Below are 18,159 nucleotides of genomic sequence, written 5' to 3' on the forward strand. Positions count from 1 at the left end.
GAAACCCTTCAAACGCGCTCACATTTACACAATTTTTTCCAACCATCCACTCCATTTGTTAGGCGGAGCAAACACACACACACACACCCACACACACACACACACACACGTGAACCTGCACGTCAGGCTCAAGCTACACGGTGAAATGCATTTTGGTAAAAAAGAAAAAAAAACACTTTCTACCTATTTTTTTCTTTTTAGTTTTTAAACACACGGCGACTCGATTCGCTGCTCCGATCAGCTTCTGGCAGCAGCGAAGGAGACCTACTCACACGACACCACCTCACACGACACCGACCCAAAAGGTAAATGTACAACTGTATTGCAAAATGTCAAAGCTGCATGATAGGATTTTTAAAACACTCAGCTAGCCGGCGCACAAACGCACCGCATCGTCACTTGGTTGGTTACTGCTACTCTACTACGACCACAAATGATCTTTAGGTAGACATGGCATCAGAGCATTTAGTTTCTCGTGTGGCAGAATATTCACTTTTGATTGAAGTGTGTTTTGAAAAGAGAGAAATATATATTTTTATATATATAGAAAGAGAGAGAGAGAGAGAGAGAGAGAAAAGAGAGAAAGTAGCCAGCTCAGTGTGGGGTTCAGTGTTCTCCACTCTCAGGACATTAAGTCATGGCTTTGAGGACATGCTACACAGCCCGGAGCTACCTACAGTACAACACCACAACAGCAACAACACCCCACTTACGACCAGCAAGCTACAAGTAAACCCTGTGTACATGAGTATGTGTGTGTGTTCGCGTGTCTTCAGCCTCCAGAGGGGATGTGCTTCTATATAAAGAGAGGACCCTCGCGGCCTCTCTCGTGCAGTTAGTTATCCTGGCTTGGCTCAGTAAAGCGTGAGTCAGAAGGGTGATGATGTCACGTGAAGTCTGGAGACATTTGGCAAAGCACCCAACGATGGGGGTGTAGAGGGGAAGGGGGGAGGTGTGGGGCCGGAGAGCCGGGGTGGAAGGAAGCAGGAACCACGCGAGGGTGATTGACAAGGAGAGGAGGGGCGTTCCATCTCATCAGCTGTCGGGGTTCAGCTGTGTTTCGATGTCAACCCGACAGATTGGACACTTCCTGCTGGTGGCCAGCCATTGGTCCACGCAGCCCTGGTGGAAGAGGTGCATGCAGGGCAGTCTCCTGGAGGACACAGAGACAGAGACACATTTTAATTCACTCTGGCAGGCGTGACTCTCCCGGTGCACAGTTGAGGAACTTCAGCAAACCAGCAGGGAGTTAATTTTGTTCCTTTAGGCACGCGGAGGCGACTTCTGTTGAGTCATCAATCCTACATGCCTTCCAGACAGCTGAGACTCCAAACGCTGTAAACCGACCCTTCTTCCTTTGCCCCACTTCTTCACCCCTGATTTCACTCTCCGACTTTTAAATGCACATGCACAGTAGGTTCACACGCATATAACTGCTTAAAGGATAAGTTCACCCAAAATACATGATCTAATCAGCGCTGTGCAGATGGAAAGCCAGGTGAAAAAAGACATGTAACGGCTCTGTACGTCGTAATCAAAGTTTCCGGAGGCACCGAAAGCTCAGATTGATTTGAAAAGATGTTATTTAGACCCTCGATGTGCAGTAGAGCTTGTGCACCCACTTCAGATGGTCAAACGCTTTTATCTCAGCAGCTAGATTTCGATGAAAAAGGGTGTAAATAACGTCTTATCATATCAGTCTGGGATCTCAGGGCATCCGGAGACTGGGATCACACCAGATGAGCTGCATGGAGCCATTTTACCTTATTTTACATTTGAACACAAGCCTTCATCTACTGTTGAAATAAATAATTGTGCTCTCTGGCAGAGAGTTAAATGAGAAGATCGATACTGCTCGGATATCCAGCCATAATATTACAGCAGCAGACAGATATTTTGTTGATCCCGAGGGACATTTAGATGTATGAAGTGACAGCCAGCAGCCGGTTAGCTCGGTGTCGCGCAAAGACTGGAGACAGGTGGGGGGAAAAAAACTAGCCTGGCTCTGAAAGACAGTAACAGAATCCACCTCCTAACTGTCCCATCTACTGTTGTGTCAGCTGTGTCGGGCTGCATCAGACAGATTAAAGCCGGACTTGTTATAACACGGAGCGACACTCTATTTCTGATGTGAACAACAGGGAAGATTGGGCTGCTGGTTAATGGTTTGTGATATAATTAGCATTTGCTGACAAATCCTTTCCCAGGGACAGCAGCCGAGTCCCACAGCATCCCCTTAAATTCTGTACATGTGCATTGATATATTTCAGTTTATTTACTTTAAAGAATAACTTGACATTACAGGAAATACATCGATTCACTTTCTAGTTGAGAGTTAGTTGAGAAAATTAGCACAACGAATAGAAACAGCTAGCCTGGCTGCCCAAGCAGAACAAAATGCACTTCTGAAGCTTCAAAATAACACATTTTATCTCATCGGTTTAATCTGTCATGAAAAGTCAAGTGTAAAAAAAACCCCAACAATTCTGCATTTCCTCCAACCCTGAACTGAGAATCAAACTAATTTAAAGCTAACCGCTTGCTGGCTGTGGCTTCGTATTTATCCTACAGACACGATCTCTCTTATTAATGTCTCTTCAAAGCTAATTTAAAGAAAGGGTTGGGATTCTGAGGCTACGGAGCATTTTCTGACCTGACGTCCTCCCCGTCCTCCAGCATGGACAAACAGATTGTGCATTTCTCATCCACATCTGTCTCCTCCTCCTCCCCGATCTTCAGCTGCAGGGGCTTCCTCTGTTCGCACATCAGATGACAGACAGACAGACAAAAAGGTAGAGTCATAAAAATCCAACGAGAAGACACTGAGTGGTTTGCGTCTGCGTGTTACTTCGCCCCTACCTTCTTGTATTTGTGTGGAAAGGTGAACCTCTCTATGGTTGTCTGAACTGCTCCTCTGCTTACACTCCCCAGCCGGTCCTCCAGCTGCAACAGCTCCTGAACAGCAGACACAAAGGTAAATAAACAAAAACAGACACCGCTACAAATAATGGAACAGCTCCAAGGATTTTCTTTTCTCAATATGGTGAGTCTTTTGTCTCTCGAATTGAGGGTCTCAGGACAGATGATGACGCTGGCTGTACAGACTGTAAAGCCCACTGAGGTAACGTGATTGAGATTTTGTGCTGCATACATAGAATTTGATTTGATTTGAATGGAAATGGAGCTCAGATTTTAAGCCAAGATGGACGAGAAGTAAAACATTTGCAACTTCTATGACAACGGAGCAAACTTGGCTGCCAAACTCGAGGTGAGGTTGTTTTCTTAGTGGTTTGGACAAAGTAAAATGTCTCTACGCTACGCTAAATAAAAATGCAAATGAGGTGGCCCTCGATTTGGAAAGTGTACCAAATGCATTTAGAATCTGGTTTACCTCATAACTCTCTCTCACGGCGGTGGCGTGCCTCGAAGGATTCAGACTCTGCAGTGCCAGCAGGTGAAGCTGGGGGTACGGGTAGTTTCTGATTTCATGCACAACCTAGAATAAGAGAACGCTTCATTATATTGTAGTCGCTTCTCCACCACTGCTTTGATGGATCGTTTTAAAACAAAAACCCATTTTGAAGAATTCCAAAGCGTGACACCAAAGTTTTTTTGTAGAATAGCGAACGCCTGCTGCAGAAGGTGGCGTGTCCTCAAAATTCTTGATACAGTCATTTAAACGACACGCTTAAAAAGAAGCTCTGCTTGAGGATAAAGTGGGGTTGCATCAGTACACCAGGTTGTGTCTGTCAGGCCATAATATTTTGTGAAATTACAATACAGTGAATTATTTAACCAAATATAACCTTGTTTTTATTCCCTGAAACGATGAAATCTTGATGTTTTCTGAGATGGTTAACGTACAATAAAAATCTCATATCGCTGTAACCCAAGGCTACATTAGCCACTACAAGTATGGACTCTGGAAAAACTAGAAAAAGTTGTGATATATTCATTGTGAAGAGAGGGCACTGGAAAGGCACCCAAGGGGGTTTTTTATCATGTTTTATCTACCACAGTGGCATCACCAGTCCATCAGTGTGTACATGGCAGATTTCGAAAAGAATACATGGTTCTGCTGCATTGATTTTTCATCCTTTTTGATTAAAACATATTTACTTGTTAGTCCAACTGCAGGAGTGCAATACTAGATCAGCGCAGTACTCACATACTGTAAGTAAATACATTTTAAATTTCATCATTGCATTTGAAGCCTTGGAACATATCAAACCACTGCGGAAAATATTAGCTTAAAGACCAAGATAGATTACAGGACAAATAGGAGAATAATTCTGATAGATCTAATGCCTCGCTGTTGTATGTCTTTACATCTATAGGTATGTATACATTATGTATATATAGTAAACACTTTAAAGGAATTGAATCAAAGATGCTAAGTGAGAAAGGTGCCATCTTCAGTTACAGTGCAGAAGACTGATTGTGACCTTCATCATTTGACCTTTTAGATATAAAATGCCATCACTTTATGATTTTGCTAATTTGTTCGAGACCTGTCGGTCATGATTAGCTTATGAAAACTTGATTTATGCCCAAAATGGTATTTTGTGAGATCACTGTGACCTTTGACCACCAGAATCTTATCAGTTCATCTGAGTCCAAGTGGCCGTTTCGGCCAACTTTAGATTTCCTCAAGGCGTTCCTGACATATTATGTTCACGGGAATGGGACGGACAATCTGATAACATAATGCCTTTAGCCAGGGCCCAGAAATAACAGGGTGACCAACATACCACTTGTGCAGAAGATGTGTTCCTGGGGAAGTGGTGCATTCGAGGGGAGGCCAGGTAATGCTGATAGTGCTGCGGAAGCTGCTGTAGCTGGTACTGATGATGAGGGAGGCCGGCATCAACACTGAGATCCCTGCAGGCAGACAGACAGGCGACTAAATCATCATCAGCACCCAAAGTGACAGACAGACCGATGGGTGCAGAGATGAAAGGAGGGGATCGTTATTCGACTCTACAGAACTCTTATTTATCTTCCGACGGTGACTCACCAGTCGGTGCCTTCGGCCAGGTACCGCTGCTGCTGCTGTGTCATTGGCTGGGGAACATGGAGGGGAGGGGAGTACTCGTAGCCTGAACGCAGCCGGTGAGGGTTCAGGGGGATACGCTCCTGGGTTCTTCTGCAAAGAGACAGAAGATACAAATATTTGACTTTGGTTTTCTCTTCTCTTGTGCGTATCTGTATTTGCATGGTACATTCACTCACATATATATAACCACAACTTGGAGGTATTTGTACGTTGATTATTTCAATTTTCTGCTACTTTGAACTTTCAGTCCACGTCATTTGGAGGTAAACGTTGTACTTTTTACTCACTAGATGTATTTGATATATTTAGTTACTGGTTACTTGCATCAGCGCGAAAGTAAATGCATTTAATGCAATTTAAGTAAATAAACACTGATTTCAGTAGTTAGGGTTAGGGTTATGTGATCAGTCAATCAACAGCACACAGTATATCCCAGTGTTAAAAGTACACAAATGTCATACTTAGTAAGTACAACATATTGTGTTAAAATATTTCTTTTCCCAGAGGAATAGTATAATGATATTAAATGTACTTTTACTGATAAAATACATTAAATCAAAAATGCACTTCAAAGAAGGTAGTAACTAAAGTTACCAAATAAGTGTAGTGGAGTAAAAGTTCTATATCTGCCTCAAAAATTAGGTGGAGTTGAATTATAAAGCAGGGGAAAATGGGAATAATCAAGTACAAGAACCTCAAATGTGCACTGAAGTACACTGAATCACTGTACATAATATATGCATACATGTGAATATAAAACTAATTTAACTATTCATATAACTGAATGAATTGAATGAATTTCACCTCTACCAAAGTAATATTTTAATATCTTAAAAGTGAATATCTTCACTATTACTCAAGTGTGACTCTTGGGTACTGGTAAGTTGTACCTGGAGTGTGGGAGAATCCTGCGGTGCTGCGCTTCAAGAAGCTGCTGCTGGATGAGGTATTGCTGGTGTAAGGCCTGAGGTAGGAATGGAGGCCCCGGCACATCCTGGAACTGAGGGGGCGCGGGCAGGGCAGTGAGGGGCGGATGGTGTGCCGGGGGCAGGTGGGTGGCCAGGCCGGTCTGAGGCGGCTGGCTGGCGTGTCCTAGAGGGAACTCTGCTGAGATGGGTGCCTGGGGAGCGCCCAGGTGAAAGTGTCGGCAGGAGGTAGCATGGCTGTGTTGATGCCTGGTGAAGTGCGCTCCTACGAGGGGAAGGGGGGGGGAATAAACGCAAGTGGGTCAGAATCGAGCCGGATCAAGAGTCAGTGAGATGACACACAGAACAGCAAAAACAACTTTCTCGCACACAGATACACACAAAAAAACAATCATACAGACAAAACAGAAAAACAAAGGAGGCCTGACACAAGAAGGGATGAGACAGACACAACAGCAGATGGAGGACACAGACCCTGGGACCCCCGTGGAGCACCATCTAAACCCACACACAGATTGCACCCAGTGGCCTGCTGATCCACTTGCCATGGCGCAGCCAGCAGGAAGGATGGATCTTCACTAACAGCCTGGGGTGTTTCCAAGATGATCTAAAGCACAGAGGGCCCCATCTAGTCAATTTTATAGATGCAGACTCCACATCATGTCTGCCGTTTGAGGGAAACAAATGTTTGGCTGCGGAGTTACCATTAAAAAAACCTCCACGGCAACAAGAAAAGATTATCCGCCTGCGTTTCTACCTTCCCCCACCCTTCATATCAAGAGGTGGATGAGACATGAGATTGCACGGTAGTCCCACTGAATCACCTCGGTATCGAGTTGCACGAAACAATCAATACGCATTACTCCGAGCTCGGAGAAAAGGAGGGTGAGGTGGGGACAAACAGTTACTTCTTCGGCTTCCCGTAACTAGCTTTCTGGAACAGGGAGCAGCCAGCCAGCAGGGTCTGAACTGAGGACGGACTGTGCACAGTGCATAATGAGGTATCTGAGCACCGTGCCTTTGAAATAATTGACTCATCTGCTGTTGTGTTTTCAAAATGAGTCGGGCAGATTATAGCTGGACTTGTTAAACAGCAATGCGAAGTGGCAATGTATGTCTAATATGAGGAGAGGAGTTGGCCCGTGATATATTTAGCACTTGCTGACAGCAGACGGGTCACAGAGTCAAGATCTAGTTTACAAATGATCATGTCTGTATTTTTCTTTTTGGGAACTCAACACACAATATATCTCAATTATACATGTACAGGTGCAAACTTTACATTCAGTCCATTTATTTTAAGGTATATTTTGGCATGTTGGGGGAAAAAATGCCACTGTTCGTGTTCTTGCTTGTGAGAAATCAATAAATCAGCCAATAGAACCAGCAGAAATGGTCTACAAACATTCCAAATTATCTCACTGAAATTCTACTTCTAGGTCATTGTGCCTTATAATAAGTGTACCGAGATATTTTTGACTCAAAATTTTGAAAAATACTCTTAGTGATATGCTTATTAAGCCACATCTCCTGTTGTTAGTTTGCATGGTGGCACACTGGTGAGAGCTCATAACATCCAGTGCTAAGGCTGTAGATTCAAATCCCATCCTAAATCCCATTTCAAGATGTCTGTTCCGAAATTGTGCTAAAATCAAGATAAAAAATACTTGAGTTAGGAATTATTGGCTTACCAACCTTATTTCTAGCCCCTATGATACCTGGTGCAAACTATCAGCTCAACTTCTGGTACGAGTGAATACAACCAGTGCTAAACATTGTCAGCATCAATGATCTTGAGCAATTTGGTCTAAAAAACAGCATTTTCAAATCAAACCTTTGAATGCTTAACTATCCAACTTATTGTAAGAATTATGTCAAGTTAAATTATGTTGATAAATTCACTGGTTTTTCATAATATTTACAAACATTCTTGCACTGCTTTCACTTTCTGAGAATTAGAGAAGATTGACAACACTCCTTTCACAAAGGCCGTAACAATAGCTGACTGTTGGGACCAAGAGGCCCTTGTCAGCGTTTTTTGGGCCGATTGAGCCTGTACAATCAATGGCGGCCAGGATCAGTGAATGAAAAGAGAAGCGGGTTAAAAAAAAAAGGGTAAGCCTCTTGATCCTGTCACTGTAGTATCAGTGATTTCACCAATTCAGTGCGTCTTCTCAACACATTAACGATTAGAACCGGCTATATTAGCGAGAGTGCTGTCAAAAATGGCAGCTTATCCACATCAACGGTATCAGAGTTATTTCCTTTTCGCAGAACATACAACCTTTTGCCAGCCTTCATCAAAGCTAGTTCTTTGATATCGGTTTGATGTGTCAGGGTCTACAGCTAGCAGCTGGCTTAGCTTAGCACAAAGACCTCAAACAAGGGGAAACAGCTAGCATGGCATAACAAAGTTACCAGATTGTGTTACCTTAGGCCACAGCCATGCAACAGAGCCGTTTCCTCCCAAATCTAGTCTTTGTGCTAAGCTAAGCTAACCAGCTGCTGGATGTAGCAATGACAATATCAATCTTCTCAATTAAGCATATACCCCAAAAATGTCAATCTATTCCTTTAGTTACTGTGAATATGTTAGATTTTCATGGCTGTTGTTTTGCTCATGTAGCCTGGGGACATGTGAAGCCAGTGAACCTCGAGAGCCGCGAGCAAACTGAAAACAACATTTGTCCGAGGAAGTAGAGCAGAAATGTCAGACTCGGTGGTTTGGATTGGTAAAAGGCTGGACGTCACTTTTGTGTAGCGCCTGTGACCTGGTAAGACTGGACTCAGTGTGGAGCTTGGGGTAAATATCACATTATTTGTCTGTGGGCTCTTTCACAGCATGAACGTCTGACATTAATATTTGACATACTGCAGTGCTGCCAGCAGTAGCAGCCCTGATTTTTATTATTGTTACATCTCTTGTTCCCACTCGGACATACAGAAAATGCCTGATTGGTGCAGAACAGACCCCCACCCATCCACACACACACACACACTCATCCACCTCTCCTCACCCCTGAGCTGCTGCACAGACAGCCCCTCCCCCACATTGTGGCTGCGGCATGGTGTCCCTGTGTGAGTGACAGCCCGTAAGCCCTGCCCAGCCGCGACTGCAGCAGTCTGACATCGAACCTGTCTCTCCCTCTCTCTCTCCCTCCCTCACTCCCTCCCCCTCCTGCTTCCATCTTCCATCACTGCAGCTTTACAATCACACCTCCTCTCCAACATAATCCCGTCTTCTGCCCCGGTGCGGTGGTCTACCACCACGTGACACCGTGAGCCCTGTGTGTGTGCAGCCTCTCGTCGAAAAAAAACCCTCCGCCACACCAGCTGATATCACTGATTAGCACACTCACGGTCACAGTGAGGGACTAACGAGTGCCATCAGCCTCCATGTTGGACTGAATGTCTGCATACAAAATGACTCGACCATGGCACCCGCCTGCACACCACGCTGACCTTGATGCTACACATCGGTCAAATGAGGACAGGGGTGGGTGCCGGGGTGGAAGACAAAACATCTGATATTAATGTGTTGTGAGCCGGTGCAGCCATGGTGAAAGACCCATATGCATTATGGCTGTTGAGTTATTTAAAAGTCTGCTGCTGTTGTTGGTGGAGAAAGTTGCAACGTACACATGTCTCAGACACACCTTGTGTCTGCACGGAAATAACTCAAGACTATTTCAGACACAGCGAACAGATGTAAGGCACAAGTGGCTGCAAAGTGACAGTGAAGAAATGCCGCACTGTAAAACTGAAATTGTTGAGTTTATATTTAAAATAATATGTACATGAAATTGACAACAGAGCCAGTGCTGCATGTTGTAACAAATCGCCTCCCTTTCAAACATTCAACAGAAGGGATGGCTTTTTAATGCATCGTTTGTTAAGAGCAACCCTTGAAAACTTTACGTTGAGAAATTGTGGTCTATTACCACAATCAGAATGTGTCAGACAATGCAAATATTATTCATTAATAAAAAATAATGCTTACTCTATACTTTTAATTTAATAATTTCACAGACCTCCTGCGATAAATGATCAAAAGCCTCATGTGCACTTGTCATGTCAGCCGAATTGGGTTTAGTTATGCTGCTATAAAAAGAGCTGAACTGAGTGACTTTATTTTTACATTATATACCTGTGACCAGCGACATGCCACTTTCTATGCCTCGAGAGTTGAATTGTATAAATATGCCAAGGTCTGTTCTGCCTATTAACACCAGAAGGACTGAATGAAAGAAGGTAACAGTTTACACAGAGACACAGGTGACATTTCACATTTGAAATAGTTGCCTTTTGTTGATTGAGCCAAATAAATGAACCCAATTAATGAGGGGATTGATAACACTTTCATGTTTGTCAGGCTACAGCCAGGAGCTGGTTATATCAGCTTAGCACAAACACTGGCGATATGGGAAACAGCTAGCCTAGCTCCATCTAAAAGAGCCAAAATCCACCTAAAGCAACACTAAATCTCACAACTGCAAGGCTTTGTTCAATCCACACAAAAATCAGAGTAATTACATGGTTGTATTTTATTTTTTTTTGGGGGGGAGGGGTTATGGGGACAGACCATCATTGGCGACTATTTTACAGCCAAGAGATGGTCTGGCACCCAACGCCCCATACGGTAGCTAATAACGTTTCAAACATTTTAAACATCAAAACAAGGTATAATGTGTGAACTTGCAAGCTTTAGAGGTGCTGCAGGCAGATTTTTGTTATTGCTGGACACAGACAGGCTAGCGGTTTCCCATGTTTCAACTGTCTGTGCTAAGCTAAGCTAACCAACTGCTGGTTGTAGCCTTGTATTTAGTACACAGGCATGAAAGTGGTATTAACCTTGTCGTATAGAGAACCAAAGTCAAGTCCCTTCTGGTGGACAGACATGGGACCTTGCTTCAGAAGAAATATGTTGCAGTTTGAGTTTGTCAATTTAAAAGTTAAAGATCGCAGTTTGTCATTAAACTCGTGAAGTAAGGACTGGGAATTAATGCAATTAGAAAGATGACATACCCAAAAGTCATGTTAGCGACATTAAAATGCCCAGCAAACCTGAAAACTCAAGCCAGGTCCTGTATATTAGCTAGCTCACAGAACTACCTCTCCTTTCACATAACTGTGGCTGTAAAAGAGGCCAGGTTAATTGGGAATTTGACATTTTTTAATGCTTCTTTTGTGCCTGGGCAGCAGCCATGTTGGTGTTGGTGACGTATATCAGCGAGATGATTAAGTTCCCTGACTTGTTTTACACAAAAACCAAAAGGTATTTTGCTTCCTTTGTGACAAACTGCAATTTCTTGATTTGCAAAAATATATTTTAACTGGACAAACATACATCATTAACGGCACAATTCACACAGGATCAAAAATGAATTTGTTCAGCGTTTTTTCCGAGATAAGGACCCATCAGGCACGGCTGAAGGGTTGGGACTTGGGCTCTCTATAATTGTATAATTGTCTGGCAGAAGGCACACAACAGGATTTCCCTAGATGGTGAAATATTTCATAACATAACACATAGAATGTACCCCAGTATAATGTATACAGTATGTAATAAATAAAGTAGAGCTCATCATGTACCATAAGACAATTCATTTGTCAAACCATTTACCAGTTTCATATCTTGCAATATAGGACTTTTACTTGTTTTTTGCATCAATGTTTTAAAGTGAATTGGTTTCTTTTGGTATTTCTGTTGCTGGATTAGCTAAACAAATTGTGGTTGGTTTATGGATAAGCAATTCTTTCTATTACATTTGCAAAAAAATAGAATATGTAACCATATATAGACATTAAATGCAAAATTACCGTGACAGAGGATTTTATCCATAACGCCTGAGGTTGTTCCAATGTTAAGTGATCACCAATGAACACCAATGAGAGTGGATGTGAGGGAGGCTGTGTTTTGTTCTATAAACCACAGTGTATGGATTAGGAAGGAAATGACAGCGTGTTAACATTAAATATAGATGCTGGTGTGTTTGAGAATAAACATGCTTTTTTTCTCTCTCTCTCTCAATGCATAGAAATTTTAGTTGCCCCTACTCCAAAGTAAGCAGAGCATCAACTTGAAGAAACTCTGTCAAAGACAGCTGAGAAAATGAGAGCACATAAAGAGTGAGGGGACCGTCTCAGTGACAGCACAGTGTGGAGGGAGGAGGGGAGGAACACATGGAAATCAGCAAAAAGCACACTGAAGGTTAGAAAGAAAACTACAGTCTTTATTGGAAAATATTAGTATGTGTGGCACTGTGTGATAATAGTAATAATAAGAGTAATATCTCCTACATAACCAGAATAATACCATGCAAATAAAGACCAAAGGCAAGGCCCGACCATGCTCTCTGTAGGGTTAACAGAACAGAAGCAGCATCCAATGAGTAGATGTGTATGCTTACAGCACATTTCAGTATAGCAGGGACATCTCTACACAAAGTTTACATTGGAATCTGCTGTTCAATGTGGAAAAACAAAAGTATAAAAATGACCATGCATTAGGATCTAATACAAAGAACATAAGGTAGAAAACCACAACCAAAGAATAAAAGACATTTTCATTCTAAAAGGAGTTCTACAGCAGTGCAGGATATACACATCCCTGTAAAATGGATAGCATTCTGGAGGTGTCTGAGGAAAGACTTGAGACGGGGGGCTGTGCATGAGAGTGGATTGAAAAAAGGGGAATTTGGTTTTTTTTCTCTCTGTCTCTCTCTCTCTCTCTCAAATGGCAAGATGAGTTAGCCCTGAGTCTCGCCAATTTATTGTGAATCAATTCGGCTAGCGGGGGGAACAAAGGCTTTCACACATGGATAGGATTATGAGCAGCTGTTTGGACGCCACTATAACAGGTGCAGTGGACCATAAAAAGGTGAAAATAACATCACACAAATCAATTTGAAGTGCTGCAGGGTTATCGGCCAATTGGTGAATTACTGTCTGAGAAGGTGATCATACAAGTGTTTTTTTTTAAACTGATGACTGGTACAATGCACCTTTGCAAAATAGGGGGGGGGGGGGATGGAGACGATTTGAGGAGTTCGATCAAGCCTGGCTGTAATCGAATGGGATTGGGGGGGAAGGATCAAAATGTATCCACTTTACAGAAATTTACAGCAGAATGTAGTCTATCCACACTGAATGGGAGAATCACAATGACAAGTCTGTAGTCAAGTCTAAATGCTACAATGGGTTATTCACTGAAGAGCAACATGACAGTTTAAATAAAGACAAACTGTTTTTTTTTTTTCTACAGAAGGTGTTATTCTTTAGTCTGTTACACAGAAGGATACGGTATGAGTGGGAACTCGGTTTTAATGCCAATGTCGTCTTCAGATGGAAAGAGGAAATGAGGAAGAAGGGGTTCACAATACAGCTAGATGCAGAGAACAGGCAGAGGCTACGGCAGACAGCAGCAGATGATCGTTAGCTACACAATGGAGGGGGACAAAGGTCTGAGAAATGCGGAATGTAGAGCCAGCCTCGATACTATGGAACAGGAAAAAAGAACACAAATAAAAGCACAATGAAATCATTGGTGCTACTGCATGTATTTTTTTTCTTCTTTTTTTTCTTAACAATGCACGTCAAGTTACTACCATTATTATTACATAATCAACACAGGTAGCCTACTGCAATGGAGGGTGATGTTACTGTTGTTGTTGTTATTATAAGCCCAATTCAGCGAGTGTGATTATTCATATTTATGCTGTTTTCATTTGACGCTATGTTTTTGGTTCTGGGCACCATTTTAATTTTTTTTTTTTTTTTTTAAGACCAGCAACTGCCTCTTACTCAGAGGTATGGCCGTTACACTGAGAGGACCTTTAACTGACATTAACTCCTGAGTGTTGGGGGTAAGAAATCAACAGACTCGATGCCAGCTGCGCACAAAGGGGGTAAACATCCCCCTTGACATGTTACCAGCAGTCCGCTCTGATTCGAGATGTACGAGCTCGCCTGTTCGGCCACATTTACTGACGGCAATCCCAGACAAGAGTCGTTGGACGTTATTAGCTAAAGCTGAGCTAGTGAGATGTGGCCGGTATCAGTAACATTAGCTAGCAGGTGACTGCACACAATCGCTGTAAACACCGCGCAGTGGAGAGATAATGAGGCAGACCGCGCTAGCCGAGCACAGCTGAGGATAAAAAGGAGGAGAGAAAAAAAAAAAAACGGGGGGCTGCCATTTGACAGCTGCAGTCATTCGGTGCCGTAACAGGCCCGTAAAATACCCGAACACGGGCGGGTTTTGTGAGATAAAATGTCTCCTCTCCTGCTAACTGCGTTTTTTTTTTTTTTTTAATTCGGGCTAACGTTAAAATCCGCGCCACGCTACAAGCTAGCAAGAAAGCTAACATTAACCACGCTAAGACTGTCGCGGTTGTGCTGGCTCGCGTTTTTTTTTTTTTTTTCGCTAGCAGGTGTCAGCTCTGTTTACATCAACTGAGGACATTTAAAAAAAAGAAGGGAAAATGCCGAGAGAATTTGTTAGGGTTAGGATAAAAGAAACACAGAGAGCTAGTCATACCTCTATTTCTAACTGAGCCGAAGACGGGGAGAACCAGATATCCAACATGTACTAACACCATCCTGGGTCCTTCTTTGTTGTGTGGGCAGCCAGTGAGACAGATGGTCCATGGAAATGATCCCCTCTAGTCCCCAGCACATTCAAACGGACAGGCTGCGCTGCCTGCACACACACACCAGAGCAGCCAATCACTGGACCCCTCCGATCAGGACCCTCCGGCTTTGGCACCCTGCTCCACCAACGGGAACAGCGCCGGGGCGGGGACGTCTGTGTTTTGGACGGCCCGCCCCCTCCCATGACTGGATCCACGGATCCAGCAGCCCAGATAAGGTGCTTAGTGCTGCTGGTTCCCCTATCAGGGAATGTTAATGTGTTGAATTACACTTCATCCCAACAGTGACACAGAATGTACTGTTTATTAAAGATCTGAGATGGAGATAGCCATCAAAATAATAACAGTGGAGATTAAATATTACCCAGTAATGTGTGACTTCCAGTCCAATGTTCATTCATTAACCAGCCACAATAACCAGACACATTGATTTACAACAAAATATGTGATCCATTTGTATCATATTATTGAAAGGTGCTGCTTGTAGGAAAAGTTTATTTTCTTTTGATTAAAGAAAATACATAGTGACTCATTGGGATTGTGCTGGTTTCTTATCAGGGACTGTTAAATTACACTTCATTCCAACATAACATAACACACATGAACTGTTTACTTAGGATCTGAGATGTGTGCTACTGAAATAGGGGCCTATTTATTAAAACAATAACAATGGAAACTAAATATTACCCAGTAATCTGTAACTTCCAATCTGCTGTACATTCATCAACCAGCCACAGCAACCAGTTATATTTGATTTACAACAAAACATGTGATAAGTTTAAATCTTATGATGCTTTATTTAAAGGTGAATTTGTAAGATAAGTTGATTTTTGAGTCTCCCAACCTGTCAAATACTGACTCATTGAGCTGGTTTCTTATAAGAGACTGTTAAATTACACTTCATCCCAACAATGAGCCACATAGAAATAAATGATGATATGATAAACTTGATTTATATAGCAACTTTATAAACAGAGTTTCTGACAATCAAACAAGAGCAGGAAGCTCAAGGAAGACAATATAACAGAATAAACACTCCAAACAAAAGGAAGTCTGGTCACAAGTCAGTTAAAACAAGAACAAAAATTGTTAAGTCAATAAAAGTCAATACGAGTTGATACAAGTAGAAGGAAGAACAGATATAAAGACATGGAGACATATAATGTTTATTTAGGATTTCAGATGCATACTACTAAAATAGGGGCCTGCTCTTAAAAGAATTACAGTGGAAATCAAAGATATTACTTTGTAATCTGTAGCTTCCATTCATCTGCATCTCAGAGGGAATTACTATACAATCATTCACCAGCCACAGTAACTAATTAGCTTGATTTTACAAACAAAACGTGATCAATTGATATCATGTGATGCCTTATCTAAAGGTGCTATATGTAAGCAAAAGTTGATGTTTGAGTCTCATTCCCAGTGCTTTGGGATGGCGGCCAGGCCCAACCTACAATCCCAACTCGTCAATATGTTAAGAGTTCGGAGCGAGGCTCAAGAATCAACTTTTCTCATGAACAGGTCCTATTAGGATTAAAGGATACGTTCACCCAAAATTAAAATCCAGTTATTATCTGCTCATCCTCGTGTTGATTGAAAGGCGGGTGAAGTTTTGTAGTCCACAAAACTGCTCTGAAGCTTCACCGCAAAACAGCGTTCTCCTAAACAACTGAAGTAGATGGGGACTTGAGAGGGCTGTACAATAGATGTAAACAGGGGCCAAGAAAATGAACTGGGCAAGTTGGAGGCTTGTGTCACTTAACCTCCCGCAGCCTCATCTAGGCAGGCGAGGAATGAATCCTAAATAGCAGCGAATTTTTTAATTGAATTAGTTCTCAAGAGCCTGAGTATTTCCATCTGTGTGACTCCAATCCTGTCAGTCATCCCTCTCTGGAAGGAAGAGGGAGAGGGTGACTTCCACTCCTTCAGAGCGAGTCTTTCAGCATTGATCATCCCCAGCCTCAAAGACTGTTGCATAGCTGTGGGAACATGCAGAGCAGATTGAGAGTCAGCCGAAGATGGAAAGTTCAGCTTCCCTCAAGTGGGATATTGAATGGAGGACCATTTCTCGTAGTGTTTTTTTAGATGGTTGTTTTCGTGCTTTTACTTCAATAAGCACTTAAGCATTGTACACATATTACAGGTTTGTTAGTTTTAACTATTGGTACTCTCACAAAATGCTAACATGAGATTTCTAATCAGTAATCAAAGGTAATGTGGATACAATGACTGTAAGTGGGTAAAGGAAGGTATTAGAAAGAGTAGAACAGTTCAGAAAATGATATTACTTTACTGTAATGCAGCCTTTAAGACCAGAACAAGACACCATTAATGTCATATCCCAATATCCAAAATCTAAGACCATCTGTAGTCTCATATCACGATAACAACATGATATCTATACATTGCCCAGCGCTAATACAGCAGGACAACCAATATCTTCTTTTTCATTCCACGTCAAAACCCAGTGCCTACACTACCCAAAACACAACAGCATGGCTGACAGTCAGGTCGGAATTGTAACTGGATAATCTCCTACAGGTCACCAAATAATATTCAACGCATCATAATGCCTTTAAAAAAAAAAGCGGCCTCTACGTCCCTGTGTTGAAAAGCGTTTTCATTTACAGCAGATATGCTATATAAAAAAAAAAAAAAACCAAAACTGTCTGTGTCCTGAAAAGCTCTGCGCCTTTAGTGTTAAGCCTGAAGGGTGGAGGAACAGATGGGCACGGGGAAGCTGAGGGGGTCACAAAACTCTTAGTCCCATATGTCCTCGTCCTCCACTTCCCACCATCTAATGCTTTAAGCCTGCGGTGCCACACAAAGAGTCTTTCACTGTGCTTTACTATCAGTGCAGGTCACACGACTGCAATTAGTTCCCTTTGTTTAACAACTATCACTTTTCTACAAAACCTGTATGGTATATAGTATGAAATCAGTAGCTGCTGTAATATTAGATCTTCTTGAAAGCTGAATTTTCTTTTCGTGCAAAGTGTCGTCTTCAGATGTCTTCCCAAAGTCCACAACTCAACAAGTTTAGTGTATAATGGCACAAGACAACAAAAGCTGTGAATCCAATTATTTTGTCACGTAAAAGAAACATCCAAATTCATCAATGTATTGTCTTTTTCACAACAGAAATAACAAAGCATCATGACAGAAGGAAGGAGAAAGCTAAAGTTGTACACACATTGTGATCACTTATAATGACAAGTAGTCATATGCAGGTTTTTGTCGTTGGTGTGAGCCCTCTGGTTGTGGTCATTAACGAGCGGGCTGTCATTTTGAATCAACGTGGAGCAGCACTTGTACCACTCGGAATCCCAAAGCTGCTTCATTTAACACTTAAGAGACATCTGCAAGAGTAAGAATACGTATTTCTGGCTTTTGAGAGTGAGCCAGCGCGCTCGCTGCTCTGTGAGGCCACCACTGCCCTGCAGAAAATTAGCATACAGCTGATGTTCTGCCCCGGGGGTGAAAAGAGCTGGCTAAAGGGCTTTGGTTTCAGGAGAAGGGCCCC

The 18,159-nt window shown here is 42.4% G+C and overlaps 1 protein-coding gene and 1 long non-coding RNA gene across 6 annotated transcripts; one reads left to right on the forward strand and one right to left on the reverse strand.

Annotated features, from left to right (window-relative positions):
• Nucleotides 1-318: 318 nt before the first annotated feature.
• On the reverse strand, nt 319-14,657 carry rnf165a (ring finger protein 165a). 3 transcript variants are annotated; one of them, XM_037117651.1, is made up of 8 exons: nt 14,522-14,643; nt 5,947-6,247; nt 5,018-5,146; nt 4,752-4,881; nt 3,392-3,496; nt 2,860-2,955; nt 2,654-2,754; nt 319-1,153 (listed from the first exon to the last, which is right to left on the reverse strand). In XM_037117651.1, the coding sequence occupies exons 1-8, from the start codon at nt 14,580-14,582 to the stop codon at nt 1,036-1,038; spliced, it is 1,041 nt and encodes a 346-aa protein (XP_036973546.1). In that variant the 5' UTR covers nt 14,583-14,643; the 3' UTR covers nt 319-1,035. The 3 variants fall into 3 exon arrangements, 2 of the variants coding, with proteins under 2 accessions (XP_036973546.1, XP_036973547.1); XM_037117652.1 differs by lacking the exon at nt 14,522-14,643 and adding an exon at nt 11,803-12,192; XR_005078211.1 differs by lacking the exons at nt 319-1,153; nt 2,654-2,754; nt 2,860-2,955; ... (2 more) ...; nt 5,018-5,146; nt 5,947-6,247 and adding an exon at nt 12,190-13,479 and having other exon boundaries at nt 14,522-14,657.
• LOC119030224 lies at nt 13,478-15,011 on the forward strand. Of its 3 annotated transcripts, none has more exons than XR_005078214.1 (3): nt 13,478-13,634; nt 13,767-13,847; nt 14,611-15,011. It is a non-coding gene; the product is annotated as an uncharacterized LOC119030224 (long non-coding RNA). The 3 variants fall into 3 exon arrangements; XR_005078213.1 differs by having other exon boundaries at nt 13,478-13,614; XR_005078212.1 differs by having other exon boundaries at nt 13,478-13,847.
• The last annotated feature ends 3,148 nt before the right edge of the window (nt 15,012-18,159 follow it).

Source organism: Acanthopagrus latus, chromosome 12, assembly GCF_904848185.1.
Source record: "Acanthopagrus latus isolate v.2019 chromosome 12, fAcaLat1.1, whole genome shotgun sequence".
NCBI classification, from domain to species: domain Eukaryota; kingdom Metazoa; phylum Chordata; class Actinopteri; order Spariformes; family Sparidae; genus Acanthopagrus; species Acanthopagrus latus.